The sequence below is a fragment of the Channa argus genome, chromosome 23, assembly GCF_033026475.1.
Source record: "Channa argus isolate prfri chromosome 23, Channa argus male v1.0, whole genome shotgun sequence".
NCBI lineage: Eukaryota > Metazoa > Chordata > Actinopteri > Anabantiformes > Channidae > Channa > Channa argus.
In genome coordinates, this window is record NC_090219.1 from 2,984,842 (window position 1) to 3,006,943 (window position 22,102).

Consider the following 22,102-nt stretch of genomic DNA (forward strand, 5'->3'; position numbering starts at 1 on the left):
GTTTTCCAGCTTGATTTTGTGCCAAATGAAGCACTGAGATGGCTCTGCTCAAAGATGCATATTATATTTATATAATTATTTATGTGTTACTATTAGCACATATTACTTTTTTTAACATAATACTGCATTTTATATAGACAGTAGTAGAGTCTTTGTCTTAAAAAGCAATAATCTCAGGAGTGATTTCGGACCGACGGTAAAGCAGGTGATTCACTGAAAGAAGCTTTTTCCTCCTGTTTACATTAAAGTGTTCTTGTGATACTGTACCCTAAGTTGCCACACTTACAAAAAAGGGCCAGTGTGTTTTGAAATTTCCTGTCACGGGGAGTAGTTAAAATTACTTTGAAGCAATACTCACTTTTTTGTAAATGATTACACATTATATCACCAGGGCAAAAAGCTGACCCTTTCCACCTGAGTCACTTCCACTCAAAAATTTTACAAAAGTGTGGGTAACCTTCAGGCTAAGTGATTTAGAGGTCCCACATTACATTTTCTGGATTTGAGCTGGGGCAAAAAGCCCACCTTCGAGTACTGAGTCGAGACAAGATAATCTGGCCATTCGTGTGCAAAGTGGACATTAGTGCGAGCTAATTGTCCAACTTTGAAAGGATGTATTGAGACATTGCTCATTGATCTGAAAAGCACCTTGTTCAAGCTTTTAGAATTAACATGGTATCTGTGCAGATGCAGATGACACACTGCTCTACGTTACTACACTTCAAGTATGAGCAAACTATGAAAAGTGAAGCATAATTTCTGCTTTTTCTTTTGGTCGAGAATTCTTGTCTCAACCTAAGATTGATTGTACAGTATGAAGCATAATTATCTTTTAGCTTTGGGTGTTTTGCAGGGTTTTTCAAATGTGGTGCTGATATCAATAGATGGAAAACTGTAGCTAATGTGGGTATTTTTCTGGTTAGTAAAAGGATTTTAATGAAGTTCTTAAGAATTGTCCACTTAATGTGGCAGAAATTTGAAAACTCGGATGCAGTTTTTCTTTTTCTTGTCTATTTTACATTGATATTACATGATGTGCAACATGATTTGCTGCCATGCAACTTCAAAGTATCTATTAATGTGCTGAAAGAAATACATCTTTTAAAATGTGTTAACACCCACACACCACACGTATTCATAATTTACAGCTCACATTAGCTGTAAGTGAAGTGTAAACACGCTCATCAGACAACCAAAGATAAATGTTTCAGTCCGTTTAATGGCTCTCATACGGTGACATTCACTTTTGCAACCAGCTGCAGTATTCTCCAAGCACAAGCACATTTGTAAAACATCTTACCCCTCATGCACTTCATTTTCCTCTGAGTAAAGTAACACCCCGTTTTAGAGAAAATGCAGTTTAACATCAGCAGTGTAACATGGAGCACAAGGGAGATGTGGTTAACAGTCGGTTTGGACCTTGTGCTTTTGCTCCTTGCAGCTCACTGACTTGATTTTCATTCGATGTGAGTGCAACTTCTGAAAGAGTGAGAGAATGACAGTGCAGTGACAGAAAGAGAGACAGAGATTGTGTTTACATCCTTGTTTTGCCATGATGTGTGTGTGTGTGTGTGTGTGTGTTTGTGTGGGACACTTTAGGTAATATGCAAATGACTGTGCATGTCTTTCAAGGATTTGCTAAATGGGATGTATTGGAAGGATGTTTTGTCCTTTTAGGCATTTCTGAAATTATAGTTGACACCTTCAGCAGTGAGAGTGAGACCAAGCTGTGAATGTGTGTGCCGCATGGTTTTGCTGCACAGTTGTTGCGTGTTTGTTGTCGCTCTGTGGCAAGGAAAAAAACCCCTATGGGGAATACATTTGATTTGCAAATGACAAACACACCCGCACATTTGCAAAGACATGTGCCTACCAAAACGCAAACACAAACACACACACACACACATACACACAGACACAGGTGTGTTTGTTCCCCATGGGGATGATTTGCAACTGAATAGGCATGTTGCACTGGCTGACTTCTAAGTTTTGACAAAATGCTTTCAAGGGAAAAACAAGCCTGTATGCACCAAGGACACTCCATTTACCAATGCCGAACCTTTTATCAATAGAAGCCTGTGAAAACACCTTTAGTTACTGCTAGAGTGGCTCTATTAAAATTCAACCTAGTGCTGTTTGCACTAACTTTCCAGTCAATGCCTTCTGTTCAAGGTCGTCACCTGTGTGTGTGTGTGTGTGTGTGTGCGTGCGTGTGTGGGTAGGTGTGTATTGTAATGCATGTGTGTCCAGACAGGCAACAGCAACAAAGTTTCACTGGAACCCAGAGCTTCAGTGTCAGCAGACGTGTCACTGTATCATACGCATAAGGTATGTGTGGTATAATCCAAATCCTCTTGCGTTTCTCTGTCAGGGTGTGTACTGGCGATCTGGGCACAGCCAGCTGCTTTTGCTGACCCGGTGTGTCACTTTTCCATCTCGCTGTTGAAAAAACACATGTGTTTCCTCTGATAACTCTTTCACTCTCTCACCAGGAAGGGACAGCCAGCTACACCTCCCCATCCAAAAGGCTGACGTCCAGTTGCCTTACAAACCCTGACCCGTCAACAGATCACACCATGGCCTCACCTCAGAACAACGCTCTTTGTGAGTATTTTTTTTTTTTTGCTTTTCACTTAGGGATTGCATTATTAAAAGTAGTTTTAGAAGTAATTTTTCACAAAGCTTTAATGCTACATCTGATGTGTTATATTATGTGACAAGAGGCCCAGCTCTGTGATTGCATCATGGTTACACTATCCTGTCAACCAACAAATAAGGCTGCGGAATGGTTAATGCAATGTTTTGTCCCATTTGTTCAAAAGATAAACATTTGGTAGAAAGCAGCTTTTGAAAACTGGATAGTTCTTTTCCAGATAAGACCGCCTCCCTGGCAGCTTTTTAATGGGAAGCTTGGGGTTCACTAGATACTGCTTCCATTACTGTGATAACAACACTGTGGTGGTTACCTCCAGTTTGTTTTGCAGTGACGCTGATAGCAGTGTACACACTGATGGCTTACAGTGCGAGGTACAGTCCATTTTTAAACTCACAAAGATCACAAATAAACTTCAGAGCCTCTCAGGTGTCGATCAAAGCCTTAGTGCTACTTTTGTGCATGTGCACTAGAGAAACAAATGGAATTTCAATCTGTGGAATCTGTGCAGCTGTGGAACCACTGGACCAACTGTCTGTGACCATTGTGGCACCACAATGAGCAGTCTGCCTCAGATCAGTGTTGTCCATCTACGCGTTTGAAAAACACAGGAAGAGTTCTGCTAACAATGAAGGGAAGAGAATGAATAAAGGTGCGAATTGAGCTGCTACCAGTCTCTCAACAGATTTTAAATTGTGAAAGTTATATAGGAGAACAACTTAACACAATGGTTTTTCCTGAAATTACTATGTTTTATACGAGCAATATATGTAAATGCAAAACTGTGGTCATGGTCAGCAACCTGACCCCTAGGCCACCAGGGTGCCACAGGTCTACTTGTCTATTTTGAATACCAGCAGAGAGAGATACTTGCAACCAATTGAACAGTGAAACTATTGAAACTCGTGCCTATTATTGGTTCTGAATATGAATGTAGTTGAGTTGTCTGACCTTTCCTGAGGATGGAAAACAAAGCATTCTGTAGAGAGAGAATGGAAATAGTTTGCAATCTGCTGCAACAAGACAATACAATCAACATACTGTTCAAACTTTGACTGGATATTTTGAACACATTACATGAAGAGAGGAGAAACTAAAATTTGATCAATTGGAGACCAGCTGCAAACAAAAAACTGACATCTGATCATTTTTAAGTTGTTTGCTTAAAAGTGAGGATAGATGATATGATAAGCAACATTTACTGTAAATTCAGCTCTGTTTTTTTAGGTGTCCCACAACTGATGACATAAATATCTTGTTGTTTAGCTCCTAAATGCTCCGCAGTGTTTGTTAGCTACAGCTTTAGGCATTCAAAGTGTCATACTTTTTCAATGCTGTATGCTGGTGGTACCTTACTGTGTGTTAGGAATGCAGTGTGTTTTTAATTCTGAACCACTCTCGAATATCCAACCTGCAATTCTCCTTACAGTCACCAGGTGTCTCAAAGTCACCTTCTTGTCACCATTTTTTTTTTTTTTTTTTTGTCCTTTCAGCTTATCCCGTGAGTTCAGGGTCGCCACAGCGGCTCATTGTCCGCATGTTGATTTGGCACAGTTTTTTTTACGCCGGATGCCCTTCCTGACGCAACCCTCCCCAATTTCTACCGGGCTTGGACCAGCACTGCACAGCCGGGGAGGGGAATGGGCTGTTAGGGGTTCAGTGTCTTGCCCAGAGACACTTCGACATATAGCCAGGGCCGGGGATCGAACCACTCACCTTGTGGTCTGTGGACGACTGCCCCCCTTCTTCTTGTCACCATTTCAAACTGCTAAATCCTTATCTCTGCATTATGGATCAAATCTGTTCTGTCACACAGCTATTGTCATAACCCTGTGTTTATGTTGACTTTGTCAGTTGATGTGATGGACATAAGTTTTCCTATAGATTGTTGCTAACATCAACTAATATTGGTGTGACAGCTACTTGTTTGCACATTAAAAATATAGCTTATAAAAGAAGTGATAATGAATCAAAACAAGAAATTACAACAAGAAATTTAACAAAACTGCAGTTACCTGTCTCCTGGCCTTTCAAATATAAATAGTAATGTGATCCATTGTGGATTTAACAAATATTGATTATAGCTTTTTGATCATTCTTGTCTTTAACCAATTCATAGAATATTTGTCTAAAGTTGAAATTGTCTGTATTTTCTCTGGTCTGTTGTGACAATGTCTTTACATGTCCTCACAATCTGAACTGAAATTGAAAGAACGAATGAGAAACAGTGACTGTAGAAAGTGAGAAGTTAAAGTGATGGACGTCACACACATTTGTTCAAACTCAACCATGCATGCACCGAACCCTCAACATATTCACAAGCACACACACACACACGCAGACTGAGAGACTCTCCATCTCTACCTGACATCAGTCAGGCTTTCATCTTGTCTTGTGCGCCACTAAATCTCCGGGTCGTGTCTTAAATTGGAGCTTGTTGACGATCCTCGGCGTTCCTGTTGTCCTGACTGAGCGGGAGCTTTTGTTTTCGCTGACAAGTTGTCAGTGACAGCTCTTCATAATCTTTCAGGTCAAATGACTGACAGTGGAAGCAGAAGGGGGGCTACATGAGCTGCTTCCCGCAAAGCCCCAATGTTTAAATAAAGCAGGGAGTAACTGCACTTTAAACAGATGCAAAGCTCACCTCTAAATCTCTATGGTGCTGCTCTTTCTAAATAGGCATCCTTGTTGACATCTTTCCACTCGTAATACACCAAATGCCACCATGAAGCTGTGGCTGGCTTTAGGGCACACAACAGTTGGTGTTGAATAGTAGAGTTTTTATTCTATTACCTAAAAGTTGTGTGCATTTATATTAGCCTGTAGATGAAAAAACTTGTCAGACAAGCTGATCCCAAGAGACTTTTTGTGCAAATGCTGCCAATGAAGGTAGAATTGCCAAAAGACTGTTTTTCTTTTAATTAATCTCTTTATATATTTTACTGCCAAATTACAATGTCTTTATGATATTTGTAGTAAAAAGAAAGATTTTATTCCAGTCAACTTCCGATTTGACCCAATAATGACTGTTTGGAAACGCAAATCTTTAAGTCTCCCTCTACTCAAAAATATGGTTTTGTTATATTTAACATCATTGCGTTGCCCTGAGTACTGTTTAGAAAGTTTAGAAAACAACCCAAAGATCCAGAATTTTACAAAGAGAAAAGATTTTAGTAAGAGGCCGCAGCTGGTTACCATAGCATAAAGATTCAATGCATGGAGGAATTTTATTTTTTATTTTTTGACGTTAAAAGGAATCTTCACAAACAGCCCCTGGGCCCTAAATAATTGTGTATCCTCATTCAGTCTGTCCAATAACATTGAATAAGGTACTTTTAGTCCTAACTTGGTTGGTTATCCTCCTTCTTCTACACTGGACTTGGCATTTCCCTTCCAGTTCACAGCATATTGTAAGTCCTACAATCAGTAGTCAAAAAACTACTGGGCCAACATATTCAGCAAGAGTATTTCTATGTGTCTTAACTGATTTTGGAATCTCTGCTGAAGGGACAGAAGGACATTTTTTAAAGTATATTCCCTTACTGTTTCGATGATGATGATGATAGAGAGTGCTGTCCAAAGCTTAATTTGCAATATGTAACTGCATCATAGGTGGTGTTTAGGTACATCATAACCCTTAGCAGTACTGTATTGTGTACCCTACATCATAGCTTGGCATGCAGATTCTTATATAAATATAAGCAGAGAAACACAAACAGTGTAGGCCCTTTACGTAGCCTGCAGCATAGACTCTGAGTGGATTCAATGCGCATGCAAAATTCTAGTTTAACACAATGATCCAAAATCTTCTATAGGTGTTTACCTGGGTTGAGATCTGTTGGCTGTGTGAGACACAAGATACGATTCACTTCATTTTCATGCTCTTCAAACAATTCATTGACCCCTCATGCTTTATGGATATAAGTATTATAATCCTGTTCTTTCCACTACTTTACTTTATTCAAGTTTTTGTATAATTGTTCACCTGACTAAAAATGTCTAGTCTCAGAAAATATGACCCAAATTTTCGAATTTCATTAATTGCATTCACATTTATGTGAAAGAAAGTAAAGATGTTAGCTTGTTAAATCAAAGAACCAAGACAGCTTATTTAACAAGCAATTAATCATTATGAAAGCCTGTCATAATTCTGCTTTATTATGTGGTTCGTTTTTTGGTTTAAAAAATCATGTCTGTGTAGTGGAGCTGCATTTCTTCACCCTTACTACTGTAGGTGAAGATGAAATTATTAGAAATTGGGAACATCTTGACATTCTGTTCTCAGAGACAAAAATACCTGGTGAAAAAATCAGTGAGTAATTAGCGATGATTAGCCTTGATTTATCCAACCCAGATCCAGCACATTGGACTGTTACCCAACATGCAAATGTAAATCTCTTTACTGGCAACTGCTGATCACATTTAGCACTTTATTTTGAGAGTTATTTTAGTTTACAACTCACTCACTCTGGACCCCAGATGGAGATGATTCTCAGGGCCCTTCATTACGTATTCTACAGGAGTATGTTTATTTTCCACTTTAGGAACAGGAAATCCATGTGCAATTTCAGTGGGATTATCAGCAGAGTGCAGCTTCTCTACAAGCCTGATAACCGTGCTTTGCTCTAGTTGATGTGCTGCCAATGGCACCTCATGGGGTGGGCTCCCAGAGAACACCTTTTGTTTCATATATGAGGTCATTAAGTAGACATGATAACAACATATAATATGGAGAGAACTGACAATAATCGTGTCTGTTTGGATTATATCAGCTAGACTCTCTGATGTGTGCAGAAAGATGTAGGTTTTAAAAAGTAAATAAAAGACCCCCGGCTGATCAGACACTAAAGGTCACTGGATTAAAAAAGGGCCATTCCCATTGCTTTAGGGTAACGAATGTCCAACAAAAAGGTATAGAAACAGAGCAAGGGTGCACAGGCAGAAAGAAAAGCAAAAAAGAAGGAATATCAATAGGATTTCCTTCCACTGATTAACTGCTTGGTTGTTTTGTGATCATTAAAGATTTCTTCTGAGCCTCTTCTGGATTTATGCAGCAGGCACTGCACCTCACTTTAAATCTTAGAGGGAGCAACCTAGAAAAGTTCATTTAGATCCTGTGGTCAGAATTTGTCAAATCATTTGACACCATAAAAACATTGGAAGTTAAGCAGCTTTTACAGACAGAATTTAACACATGGGCATCACAAATATTTATCTTTATCAAATATTTATCTAGCTTTGTGAAAGCAGGTTTTAAACACACTAAAGTACTAACAATTCAATAATTAGAAATGAATAATTTACTTAGAGAGGCCGAGCTGTGGAGAAATATATATACCTTTTTTTGTCAATGAATATTTAGTCATATGGGAAATATGGGAATTCTCCATCATATCGTTTCATGTTCTCATTTGTTTTTCATATGTGATAGAGTGGTATGAGCCAGTGTATGTGTGTATGTGTGTGGATGACATCCATCCTCACTGTGTGCACTGATTCATAAAATCCTGTGATATTTACCATGATAACAAGCAGTGATTCCAAATGCCAAATGTGTCTCTGGTCTCCGCTGCGGAAATGAAAGATGTACCAAGTGTCTGTTTTCCAGCTCACAGTGCTGGGACGTCTGTGTCCATAAGACTACAGTGACATAAGCTTAAGGGCATGTCGGGTACCTCCATACTTGACACTAAAAAAAGCCATCCCACAACCACCTACCCTCTTCCCTAAGTCCATCCTATTTTTTACGAAGGGGGGACTTCTAAAATAAAATCAGCTGTTGCTGGATGCCTGGGCCTCATTGAGCTGTAGAGTGCACTGCTGGAGCTGGTCTCCAAGCCTCACTGTCTTCCTCTGCCCAGGATTGCCTTTCTGTGTTGGGTTGACGCTGTGTGCCTTTATTTTTTTCTGGAGTTCCACAGCCCTTTTCTAATCTGTTGGATTCTATTATTGTTTGGTAAAAAGAGCGATCTACATAGCCACACAAGGTAAGAGATGTATGGGGACTATCAGTATTTTAAGGCTGACTCTTGAATCAACATAAGCCCCACTGTCAGCGGAGCCCTTTTAAGTGATTTTCCACCCAAACACAAGTGGAAAGAGACAGATTGGAAAGGCTGGATGACATTTTAGCTGATAATGAATTGGTTTGATGTGCCCAGGCTGAGCAGACACGAGGCATATTTGCTGTGGAATGAGAAATAGGATGAAGTGAAGGCGCTGTTTTGTGTTGAAACATCATGAAGAATTAGATTATTTTGTACGTTGGTGTGATTCCCCATAGGATTTGTGCATTGTCATAAAACATGCATGGGGTCTTCCTGTTTCCTTCCACCAGACATCACCAGCAGCAATCTGATCCGAAATATTCTGAAAGCATAGCAAATTAGAAACAAAGTGCTTAGCCCAGTGTAAGGAAGCACTCCAGGGCAATCCAGTCTCCATGTAAAGAAGTTATTTTGATAGATCTGACAGCTCAATTATTGTGCCTGTTTTGCTTTCGTCGGTAAGGAAGAAATCGCCCTCCATGGCTGACATTTCAATTAGTGTAGCTCGTCTTAGCGCTCCTGTCAAATCTCAGCAGCCAAAAGCTTGGGTCAGTAAGTACTGAACAGAAAATTGGGGTGCTCAAAGTTTCAGTTGAGAGGAGAGGTCAGAGACAGAGGTGACCTCTCTCTGATTAGGCGACAGCCTCTGCTTGACACAGATGTATGGGCGTTGAACAGAACGCTGCCTTCTGTCTCAACCCTTTAAACTCTGAAATGATTCTCTTGTTCTTTCCTCTCTCCTATATTCTCCATGTTGCCCTTCACCTCCTCACTTCTACCAAGTCAACAGTGCTGCACCTCCTCTCTGATTGCTTTAGCACAGGCACTGGCAAGGAGGCAAAGACAGGCAAATCAGTGGCCCTCAGCTGGGCTCAATATAACCACTGAATCGTTCATATCAGGAACTGTGTGGCCTCATCTGTTGACTTTTCTTGACCTCTCCCACTTCCACAACCCCTCGCCAGGTGCCCTCACTTGTGCCTCTGCTGTGAGATAAGAAGCTAGGACTCTGACAGGAAGAAGCCAAGTGGTCAGTGTGGTGGACTCTCCACATGCACCCATACACACACTCCCACTCCATAAATCTCTGTGTTACAGGGGAACATGATGCTACAGACAGGTTTATAAAAGGGGCAGGTTTATTTTTTCCACCGGAGCTGGCTTACCTCACCTCCATGCTATGGCAGCTTTACATACAACATACATGATCTCAGAAGCCAGAGTTACTCCATGTGCTGTTGTCACCACTCTAAAGTGTTGAAGGACTCATGTCTCTGCGTGTCAGACAGCTTCAGACCATGACGTGAACTTTCATCCCTGGTGATAAATGAGGGCATTATCCTTGTGTTTCTGTCATTGAGCCAGTATTAGGTTACATCACAGCCTCAGGTGTAGGATTTCTGACGCATATTTATAGGATGTAGCAGGTTAAAACCTTGTTTATTTCGAGATGCTGCTGCCTCGGCAGCCTATTTCTCTTCCTTGAAGACTTATTTGTTACACTAACATGCCAGACGTAGCACAAAGCTAAAACTAGTGGCCTGAGGGGATCATGCTTTTGTCACATGGTGCATGTCAAACCAGTAGAGCAAAATTCACCCACATGTCTTTGAAAAATAATTGATTGAGTCTTGGTGAAGTAGCTGGTGGACCAGTAGATGAACTGCTAGCGAATTGTAAACTATTGTTGATCAGTATATTCTGCAACAGGGGAGGATAAATAAAGTGCTACTAACCATTTTAGATTCTTAGTCATCTTGTGATATTGCTGGGAAAAGGGAAGATGTTTTTTTCGAGTTGCTCAAAAAACAAATTTCCCCATCTACAGCTTAAATTGATGTACTCATAGAGTCTTGCATAATTTCTGGTCTGATTCACCAAGTCCAGCACTGTGTGTTGTTAAATTTAAAAGCAGACCATTTTAAATTGGTCACAACTCATTTTCCCACCTACTGTATGACTGCCTTTGTCTCCATGCCAATAGCCCCTGAGGATGGACAAAACATGATTTTTCTGAAACTAAACTGAAATACATGTAATTAAAGCTGGTGGAAATAACACAAACCTAAAGGATATTTATGTATGTAATCAAGTAGAATTACATTGAAGGAGCGCTGGCATTGAAGCTACAGCTTATGGGAATGAAGCTAGTGGTAGTATGGGGCTCACTGCATAAGAAATGACAACATATGTTAAGCTGTGCCCTTTGCTGATATTGTTATTACAATTAGGTGCATTGATTTACCTCACCCACGTGAACATTAATCATTCAGATACAACCTGTATCAATTCCATTTGAATCATTAAAATCTTTTCAGCAAAATGTCACAATTTTTATTGCTGATGGGAAATCATGGGGTCTCACTTCGGATTTTAAGTCTGTTTGGTTTTTCAAGATTCATATCAGTGTATTCTTTGGGCCATGTATCCACCATACTTTCTTTTAATCACCAGTGTACAAAGAATCTAGATAGGTTATGATAGGTTATGCGACAGAGGCTCCATCCTTTGGAGGCTTAGTTGCCTGGGGAAATAAGGACCCATTTTTTGGCTACATTTGAAAGAGCCTTTAATTTGGGACAGCCTTGCATTGCTGTGACACAATTAGACTTCAAATGCAGCCTTTGAAAGATGCATCTGCTAAATTGAGACACATTTGTTGAGATCAAATTAGTGGGTATTTGATTTCTTCATTTTAATGACATACATACCAAGAGTAGGGTATGTCAGGCCCCAGTGGTAAATACACTCTAAGAAGGCTGAGAAAAGCATTAGTATAGCAAAGCCAAGCGTGAACGGTATTTACTATACTAGTAAGCACTGAATCTGTTACTGGTCTCAATACTGCTGCACCATTAAGGGGACCCTAATGACACCCAACTGCATTTAAGAAACACTAGCTACAAAACACAATTCAGACATGAAGCTGAAAACATATTGATCTGCAATGGGAGCCAAATTCATACATGCATTTGTAGAAAATATGTGAGCGCCTATTGTGACACAACACAACAAGGAGGAGAATTTCACAGTGTCAAGAGGTCGCAGCGTAAGAACATAATAAGAGTGAATAATTTCTATTTAGGGTTTCTTTCATCCTACGGTGTTGTTGCCAGGAGAGAGAACATGCCAAGAGCTAAAAGGTCCAGTGTGGGTGCATGCTGAGCCTCATCAGAGCCTTCTCTGTTGCTTAATGATGCTTTGTAGCACATAAAAGTCAGATGTACGATCAATGGCTTTCTCTAATTGGCTGTCCACAGGGATGTGCTAAGCAATATGAAGAATTATAAAGTAGTGCTTGGAGATTGTTTACAATTGTGCGGATCGTTTGCCTCACATCACTTATGGTTAAAATACTGTATCTATGGTATGTACAACCACGTATATCCAGAAAACTGTCCCTGAAGGCCAACTACTAAAAGGATCATTTTTAGAAGGAGGAAGATACATACTGAATCTAACAATGACATGAAGCTGACTTAGGGTTTACATGCATCTGAAAATTAACATTTTCGTGTTTGTGTGTAGCTGCAGACAGCGCAGGTAGATCCAAGCCAGGACATCCCGAGGATACGGCCCTGAACGCCGAGGACCAGGGGGCTGAGCTGGTGTCTGTGAAAGAGCGGCTGGCGATGTATCAGGCTGCCGTATCCAAGAAAGAAACCAGCAGTTCCTCCTCTGCTGCGGTAAGACAGAAGGATGTAACTGGAGATGGCAGACAGAACTTTTGATTAAATTGACAGTGTGTGATAGGAATAGTCTTATGATCACATATCTGTGATTTAATTTCCCCCAATAGACTGTCAGGCTTGTAGGGTTGTTTTTTTAAACAGAAGAGGCAGGATGGGTACAGTACCACAGGGCTGGTGGGATTATTTGCCATAAGGCTTGGCACCGGATGGGAAAAACCAGACCTCCTTCAGAGTGTGAATTGCAGTCAAGGGAATTCATATAACTGTCACATAATATAAAGGCCTGCTGTCTGAACATGATATAGCAGGAATTTGGTTGAAGCAAGTTCAGCAATCTGAACTACAGTTTCTACAGTAATGTTCTTAAATGCAAATATGAGCTACTTATATTTCCAATAAATATACACTACTTTTCACTCTTAAGATTTTCTATAAAAAATGTATGAGAATCTTGTAAAATATAACACATTTTAAACATTAAACCAGTGGTTTCCAGACTTTTTGGCTTGTGACCACTTTAAAAGTAGCAGTAGCAATAAGTTGTTAGCGGTTTCCGCAGTTTCCACATTTCTCTACTAAACTTTTTATGTTGGTTTATTAAAATAGTTACTTCTGGTGCTTCCTATTTTCTAAACCATGCATCTGACAGTAAAGCTTATGCAAAAACAGAGGAGCAACAAAGGAAAAGATAGGCACTATGCAGGTCTTTTAAATTACATATTTATTTGGCAAATATTCAAATAAGCTATTCATTTAAAAAAATGCTACAAGTCTACAGTTTTTCTCCCCCACTTTCTATTAGTAACTGACTCATTTAAATGTTTTATATGTGAGCAGCCAACACTTTGTGTATCATCCATATAAAGAAAGTGTGGTCCAGTTTCCAACAAATGAATAAATAAATAAAACAATAAAAAACAAACCCAGCTGTATCTGTCAGCACAGTGAAGAAATATATTTTTCTTCCTGCAGACTGACTGACTGTCCACTCAAAAACTGGGTCCCACTTGGGTACAAAGATCACCTAAATTAGACTTGACTTAAAGAAAACTGAGCACATACAAATAACTGATTAGACTTGAATAGGGCAAATTACTCATTTTAAAATATATAAACATGAATACATAGTTTTACTTAAGTAGAATTTTTGAGGTTTAGTTTTAATTGTAATTAAGTATTTTTTTAGTGTGCTGGTGCCTTTACTGACATAAGGAAGCTGTTAATTTAGAAAACTGCCCATCACTCATCTTATGAGATATCCCATCAACAAATGTTACATGCATGTAGATTATCTATAAGAAGTCAACTTGCAGTAACCGTCTGCCTACGGAAATCTCCTTCTGATGACATCTTCTGTAGGATTTTTGTAGCTAACACAGTTAAGGCAAAGGGAAGTTGCTGCTTAATATTTCATGTGACTTTGTCAATAAACTAATACTTTAGTTGCAGTCAGAATCATACTGTGAAAATGCTGCTTACACAGGCAGAGATATGTTACAGAAAGGTAATGCAAAAAACATCATTCAGTAATTGGCAATGAGTGAGTATTTTTTACTGTTATGGAGGAAAAAATATATCTCACAGCAATTTCAGATAAACCACACAAGCAGCGTACATGCAGACATTCACACATTATTTCTCCTTTAATTAAACACAAAAAAACTCAGAATATCCCAGAGTCAGTCATTACCAAGAACAAAAGAGCCTCAGTGGCTTTGAAGACCCTGTTTGCACTTTATAAACCCAATAATTCACAGTGTGAACAGTTAGTTAGCCAAGGGCCATTACAGTAAGTGAGCTCGCTTTTTTAAAATAAAGCTCCACCAACTAGAAAATGTCTTGTAAATTGTGATCTACAGGCATCCAGGTGTTATTAATATAGAGTTGAAATGCCTGAAAAAGCTTCTTAATATTATGTCTAAATTAAAAACTGATCAAAATCACGAGTAGGGTTCTCAAAAATGGTCATTTTGTTTTAGTTTCAAGCTTAAATTTGATTTTGAACACAGGGGTAGATGATAATGATAAAGCTAATGAATACCCAGCTGCTGCTGAGAAAGAAGTAGAACACAACCTGTATTTACTTTGATGAATAATTTGCGATTTATTGTCCATAGATTAATGTATTTTTCACAAGTCCTTTCCAGATGTCAAGGCTGAATAAACTCAGAGTTTCATATTATCAGTTAGATTTCAAAGTCATTACATGCTTGGGCATTTTTATACACAACACTATTTGCAAGTTCACTTAGGAATGTTTATATAGGTAAAATCAAGACACCTATGTTTTGGGGCTTGTGCAAATAATACTTTTAGGTGTTTGTATGTAGTGGTGTTAAATATAGGACAGACTGAGCAATACCACACCAGCCTGAAATTTAACATGTGAGAGAAACAGGTGTAAAATGTGTAGCCTTGTTTTATTGGAAACACACAAGCAGAGAAACTGTAACAGAGGGAGAGCAAAAGAGAAAAACTGAATTATTAAGTTATTTTTCTGAAGCTTTCTTCTAAAAGCCACAACTCTATATAAAAGAGCAATAACCTGTTGTTTTCGAAACTTCACCTCAGTGGCCCTAAATAAATATGTGTCTTTCTGACCCTAATGGCTCATAGCAGCTCCCGTCCAGTGCAATATAATTCAGGCTAGCCAATATTAAGTACTTCTTAAGTAACCCATTAAAAAGCTGGTATTATGGAAAATAAAACAAATTAGCGTGAGGTGATGGCCAGGCCCTGTTGTGATGGAAAATTACCAAACTATATCTCCACTATCTTCTCAAAAGAAAGGGTCACAGTTTTTTAGGTGCACATATAAACACTGAAACAGGTTTTACTTTCTGCATCAATTTCAAACTCACTGTTAGGAGAGCGCCAGAAAGTATACTTCCTATGTATGTGTTGAGGACGAAGAGTCACAATGGTCTATCCGTGCAGAAATGTATGAAACAGTTTTACTAACAACTAAAAAAGGGTAAACTTTCCAAATTTGCCACATTTAGTCGGTATCTTCTACAATTTCCAGTGGAACACGTATCCCCAGCCGAGTTTGGTCAAGTCACTTCAACTGAAAGATTTTTTAAAAATCAAGTCAAAGGGGTCATAATTTCAGTATTTTTTTATTTACAGAAATAACCTGGTCAAAGTTTATACATTTTACCATAAATCAATCACTGACGATTCTGTTGAGCTGACTAATCTAAACCATTATCGGATTTCATCACGTAAACCTCCTCTTGCAGGATGAGCACACTCTTGCAGTGTAAACATGTCTTGTCTTAGCCTATTATTTAAATACTTAAATACTAAAAAACTCATGACATCCCCACCACCACCATTAAGTTTGTCTTTGCAGCAAGGGCATCTAATAAGGTGCAAAAAAAGAGCTGAAATATAGAACAGAAACGGAAAAAGCTGGGTTCATAAACTCATGTTGAGTCAGAGAGAAAAAAAAAGCACAGAAATAATTGACCAGAGCCCTGGATGCAGTTTAGGCTCCTCTCTTCCCCTGATGATGGCTTTGAGGATGATTGCTTGAAGTAGAACTGAAAGCTTGTATAGTGCCTTTGCTCAATTGTTGGTATAGATAAACTGCCATAAGGAGGATATGGCTGGATTGCCTGGTTTAATCATGAAAGCATTTGGGTGACCTGCCACCTTCTGGGCACTTTGTACATGCCGAGACAGCACGGGCAGAACAGGTTGTGTTATTCTTAAAATGCTATTAATTTTGAAAAATTCTAATACATAATAAATACAATGGAATTGCAACTTAATATGAAATCTTAAGATAAACAGTTAAAATGTAAAATAATTAAACAGTTATAACTTACTCTCCTCTACTTTGCAGCTGAGCATGATTTTCCCAATATGAGTGCTGATTTTCTGAGTACATTGAGTGTGAGTTGGCCACGTGTGCATAGCAACAAGCCATTTCAGAACAGATGAGAAGTGTTATTACCATAAAACAGAGTGCTTTTCTAGCTGCACTAACATCACAGTAAAGCACTGCCTCAAGTGGCTTGTTGCTTTTTATAAATGGCTGTAACGCATAATTACCTTTAAAAGAACAGCCACTGGATAAATTTAATAAATCTTTTATATTATTTTATTGATAGTTTAATAATACCATTAGGCAGCTTCAAACAGGACCCACTGAATGATCCTTGTGTGCATAGCAGCTCGGCAACCTCCTCAATTTTAGCGGTTCCTCAATGTCAAGCCTAAAGTTGTGAATGCTGACAGCTGAATGTGGATGTCTGAGAGGACATGTGTATGTAGGGGTTGGGGGTGGTGATGGATACAAAAAGGGGTAGGGGGGCTATTTGCCAGATTCTGCATGGGAATTTTGTTTTTCCTTCGTACAACTGCAGCTGCTGTCTGAGTGTCCACATACTGACAAGGTTTCACTCAGACATTCAGTCTGTGCAGTCTATCATCCAGCTACGCCATTTTCAACAAGTTATCTTTGTATATGCTAATCTGAAACAGCAAACAAAACACCACATCCAAGAACTGAAACATAGTTATACTTTAATAGCCGAACGCTTGGTTAGGGCTAGGTGGTCATAATATAAAATAAACAAACGTACTACATAAAAAAAACATGTTAACCTTAGCTTGGCTTAGCTTAGCATAGCATACAGGTATTGTTAGTTTAATCTGTCTAAAAGTGATATGTAGAAAAAAATATGGTTTTACAATAAGTTATGTGCAATTTCTTGGCCTAATGTTGTGACCTTCGAGAAGATATGTTGCTATAATCCAAATATCAAATATTCCCTACAAAATGATTTTGTCTTTGCAGTTAAGTTGCTTAGGAACCTTTTGGAGACAGGGTGAGCGAACATGTATGAAAAAGTAATGTAATCTCATCACAGCCCATGCTAGAGAGACGGAGACACAATCTATAGGAAATCTTACATCCATCACATCATCTGACAAAGTCAACAGAGACACATGGTTATGACAGCAACTGTGTTATAGATCAGATTTAAAGCTAGTGTTCAACAAGAAGTTGTTAATGCATCCACACACAGCAGGGTTCAGTGGACTGGGGAGGTGAGACTTTGTGATGCCCGGTGGCTAAAAGGAGAAAAAACGACGACACTTTGACTTTATCTGTAGATTGAGTTTTCAAAATTTCTAGTTTTTAAAACAATACATATTTACATTGATATTTCAATTAAGAAACTCTAATAGGTCTGTAGAGCTACTACAAAAAAAGGTTTGACATGCTGACAAGAATGGAAATCTGTTACCATGATACGGTTTTATTGCCAAGGTCTCTTAACTTGTGCCATCAAGGAATTCAGACATATCTGTTTCTCAATTTTGTCCTCTCTGCCTCTGTCAATCATGGCTGAAAGGTTGTCATTTTTCATGGCCATTTGACATAGTGCAGTCAACTTTGACCTCTGTCTGTGCATGAGGTCACCAATCAGCGCGCAAACCATCGTGGCAAGGTCCAGCCAATGGATATAATGGGTTTCAGAAAGCAGCGTTTCTGTCTTTGTGTTGTGTGTGAAAAGCCCATAAACCCCTAAAAAAATATAGCACTGTTTTCATATGCAAATAGACTAGTTATTATTTTTAAATAATTCTAAATAATTTTTAGTCAAAATACTTTTTTTCATTCAAACTATATCACAGGTTGGGCCAATGGCAGCTTTCATCACACTTGGATGTGTTCTAGTAGGTGCTTGTAGATCGATTTGCTTATCAAAAAAAAAAAAAAGCTTAAACCAGATGAAATGTTTCCAAGTCCTGCATTTGTTACAATTCTGAATGCAACTGACAAACCAGATTAATGGTACATAATTTGTATGAGACAGAGTCAAATTTAGTGCTTGTGTCTGCATTGATTGGACTTGGTCACATAATTCAAAACAATCAACCGGAATAAACCAAGAGGAGAGATTCCATAATGTACAAATGAAACTCGAAACATGTTATATCAAACGAGCTACTGGACCTTGAAGAAGTCAAATACTGAAAACATGGTGCCTTGGCAAGAAATGTCACTGACTGAAACTATTCAGCAATAACTTGCAAATTGCATAGAAACCCTTATTTGCATTAAAAAGAAAAGATGACAGGCGAATGTTCAGCATTTGCTAAGACACACACACACAGACACACATATAAAGGCTTGAAGATTCGCATATATATTACACTCTCCCAGTACCTATATATGCAGAAGTCTATAGATACATGTTGGAAAGTAACTGACAGAGGAGTTGATTGTATCAAATATTCCGTGAGCGTTCTTGGCCAGATGTTATAGGGCTAATACTTCATTCTTCATAAAGATGAGTTTTGGAAAATCTTTTCCTTCCTTTTTTGCAAAGAAACCAGGTTTTCCTATTGTACAGTTTAAATAAATGATTTATTCTGTGGCTTGATAAAAAATAAATAAATTGAAAAGCTTTTTGTTCTATTAAACTGGATAATCTGTAAGACAAAATTTTGAATTGATGTATCAACCATCTTTTGGAGGACAGATTTCGAAAAGCAAATCCATTAAAATTGGGCACCTGCCATCTTTGCTTTTTTGAAAATATGTTCCAGAAAAAAAGGCTCAGTTGCATAGATTTAGGTTTCATTCTTCTTTCAGCTACAGTAGATGAATTTAAATCAAAAAATTTGTCCTTTTTGCATTTGACCTACTACAATTTATCACCTTGCTTACAGAGAAACTTTTTCATTTCAATAAAACATCATTTATGCCACACTTTAAAGAAAACAATACTGCAAGTGTTTTAGAAGCATTAGCATATTGCCTTTGTTTTCACTTTTAGATTATTATGAATGAATGTGTAACTTATTCACAAACAACGAAAGGAGAGATTGGCTAACCAAGGTCAAACATAGTCTGATAAATCCCACATAAACTGTATACTTGCAGTATGTTTGGTCTATGATCGGCATACTTATGGATGTCCAAGTGTCTTTTATGTTATTTGTTATCTACTCATAGATTATGGAAGAGTCGGAGGCATGTTCGCTGGCGGGTGGCCTAGCAAGTGTGAAGAAACAGTTTGAGAACCAGGAGTTTGGCTCCTCATCCTCCCAGTCAAGTGTCTCCCAGTTCCATTTCCAACAGAGATCCATCCAGGTAAGAATGATATTCTTGGTCACTAGTAAAATGTTTTCTTCAATAAATAAATAAATTCTAATTTCTAATCTAATTCGAGGTTCCACAGGAATGCTCCAATTTCTTTCATATTTACTCGTATGTGGGAGCTAAGCTAAGCTAATTGTAAAAATATTTCATTACATGTCATAATATCTAATATGCTCTAATTATGCTAAGCTAAAATGTGACACAGCAATAACTAATCTGTCGTCCATCATTAGTTGCTATCTAAGAAATATGGAGATAATTTTGTAAAAATGTTGCAAAAATCATTGCAACCTAAAAACTGTTTCAAGAACAAATACCAATCAATACAATTTGGCTTTGTGTGCAAAGCTCAGTTCTAAGTTCTATAAATAAAATCTTTTGTTGCAAACATTGCCAGAAAACACAAAAAATAATGGAGGATCTATGTAGTAAATCCATTTCTACATTAAAATGTGATGACTTCATGTCTGTTCTCTGAATACAGTACAGTATGTTTAGTCCACAGCCCTGAATCAGAAGAAGATAATATTATCACACACTGCAATGCATCCTTAGACAATGAATTGTTAGAAATAGGAAAGATGACAGATGAAAGGGACATTTTTCTCCCTCCTCTGTAAAGTCAACAGAACTTATAAGACAGAGTTTTGCTGTATTCCTGTTCATGAGCTCTGTGTAAAGCGAGAAATATATGAATGCCACTGAGTGATTTACATTCTACTGTAGCTTTGTCTGAAAAACGTAGCTGTGCAACCCTGAAGCATTGTTGTAGGTCAAATCAAAGGGGGCACCTTGAACTTTGCTTGTCTATCTGCTACTGTCATCATGTTCGTGAGGAAAATGCCAGATTGTGTTAGCAGCCTGGCACAGGGCTAGGTCTCAGTGAAGCAAGGTCAATTCCACCCTCCACCTCCCTCCATGCATTCTCTCCATGTGCGCATTGAGGCAGGAGGCAGAGTGGATTCACTGAGCGCACAAGGACCTTGCTGAATACTAAATTTTACATAGGGGCTCGTGAGGGGAGACGTCTGATCGAATTATTGCTTCTGGGATGCACCGGAAAACGACTTTCCGCCTAAGTTTTCTTCACAGGTGTAATAGCTGAGTTATGTTTTAAAACTTGTTGTACATCAGGAAAGATATTATCATACTGACATACTGTAAGTGGTTTTAGAAATAGAGAACACATCCACCCTTTATGTATCTTTTATGTTAACAGCACAGGATACAAGCTCAAATATCATATTTCTCCTTTATCTCCTTCAAATTGCATGAATCTCACTGGAGAAAACGGCACGGTTTTTGTAATGTACTGCACTGAACCCCTCCTTTAGTGGATTTTAACTTGGTGGTTCCCTAGGAGAGCACTTTAGTAGCTCTACTGGCCACAGAGGGATTTTATTAAACTTTTTCAACATATAAAAAGTACTTCCTTACTCTCTGGCTTTTTCCTACAGCTTGCAGACCTGAAGCGATAAAACTGTTGCTTATGTGTGTGTCTGTATTTGTGTGCATGACCATGTGTGTGCTGCGTATGTACTGTAGTTAGAAATTGAGGCATTTGTATGATGTGTATGGCGTGTTGTCACTGTGAGATGGATTCAGTGTGTCCACATTCCTGTTTTTGACAGGAGATGTCAAGCTCCTCAGAGGTGACAGTTAGAAGCAGTGCAAGAGAGCCTGTCTCCACCACAACCATATTTCACAATCAACAAGAGGTACTGGCTGTTACACTGACCATTTGTCACTAGCAGTTTACCCCTGACAAGCTGCTAATATACACAGTCTGGCTATTTTAGACCTTTCAGTTACAGTACACTCTATGTCCCCTATGGAGAAAATGTGCTTTATGCTATGCCATATACTGCTCACTGATTGAAAAGAGTTGTAGGCTGCAGCGTACAGCAAGTATGCTAATGATTTGCCACCATCTTTTCACAGGTGAGCCACGATCAAAGAGTTCACCATAACAACGTGGCTGCTGGTTATGGGAACCATTACAATGAAACAGGTTATTCTGCTCATGCTTTTTATATTGTAATTTGCACGTTTTATCATGGCTCTGCTTGTGTCCTGTATATTAATGATTATTCCCACTATGGCTGAATAAGAGATGAGCTATGAAAATGAGTTGGAGTGCAGATGATTTTCTATTCAGTGCATAGCAGCAAATCTAATCAGGGCAGAGTCAGGAAGGTAAAATATTGGAAAGTGGAAATTGGGCAATCACCGCTGCATGGTTTCAGAAAATGAAAACTACTCAGGTTTTTAATGAAATGATTTATTTCTCTTTCCAATCCCCCTGAGCTCCCTCACTGCGAATGACTTAATGAGGCAGCCTTCTTCTTGTGTCTAATTCAGTTATGCTCGTTGGAGGAGAGGACCTACCAAAGGTTTCCACTCAGGCTTTGAAGCAGCAGTATGAAAAAACGATTGAGGAAGCTGCACCAGCCAAGGAAATTAAGGTAATGATGCTGTCTGTTTATCTAAATAGAGGATGGTTTGGGTTTTTTATGAGGTATCAGTATGAGGATGAGGCCACATCATGAAATCATCAAAAGGAAATTGCGCATGCCACAAGTTG

At 38.7% G+C, this 22,102-nt stretch overlaps 1 protein-coding gene across 4 annotated transcripts in view; it reads left to right on the forward strand.

Annotated features, from left to right (window-relative positions):
• Positions 1–22,102, forward strand: part of xirp2a (xin actin binding repeat containing 2a) — a 51,529-nt gene that overhangs the window by 17,319 nt on the left and 12,108 nt on the right. Inside the window, exons 1-7 of one of the 4 annotated variants that reach the window (XM_067493207.1) lie at positions 2,224–2,328; positions 2,493–2,604; positions 12,229–12,386; positions 19,372–19,509; positions 21,150–21,236; positions 21,460–21,529; positions 21,880–21,983. In XM_067493207.1, coding sequence (XP_067349308.1) covers positions 2,239–2,328; positions 2,493–2,604; positions 12,229–12,386; positions 19,372–19,509; positions 21,150–21,236; positions 21,460–21,529; positions 21,880–21,983 — 759 coding nt within the window. In that variant the 5' untranslated portion in view covers positions 2,224–2,238. Of the gene's footprint in view, positions 1–2,223; positions 2,329–2,492; positions 2,605–8,016; positions 8,641–9,665; positions 9,731–12,228; positions 12,387–19,371; positions 19,510–21,149; positions 21,237–21,459; positions 21,530–21,879; positions 21,984–22,102 lie in introns of those variants that run through there. The other 3 variants (XM_067493210.1, XM_067493206.1, XM_067493209.1) reach the window with 3 other exon arrangements.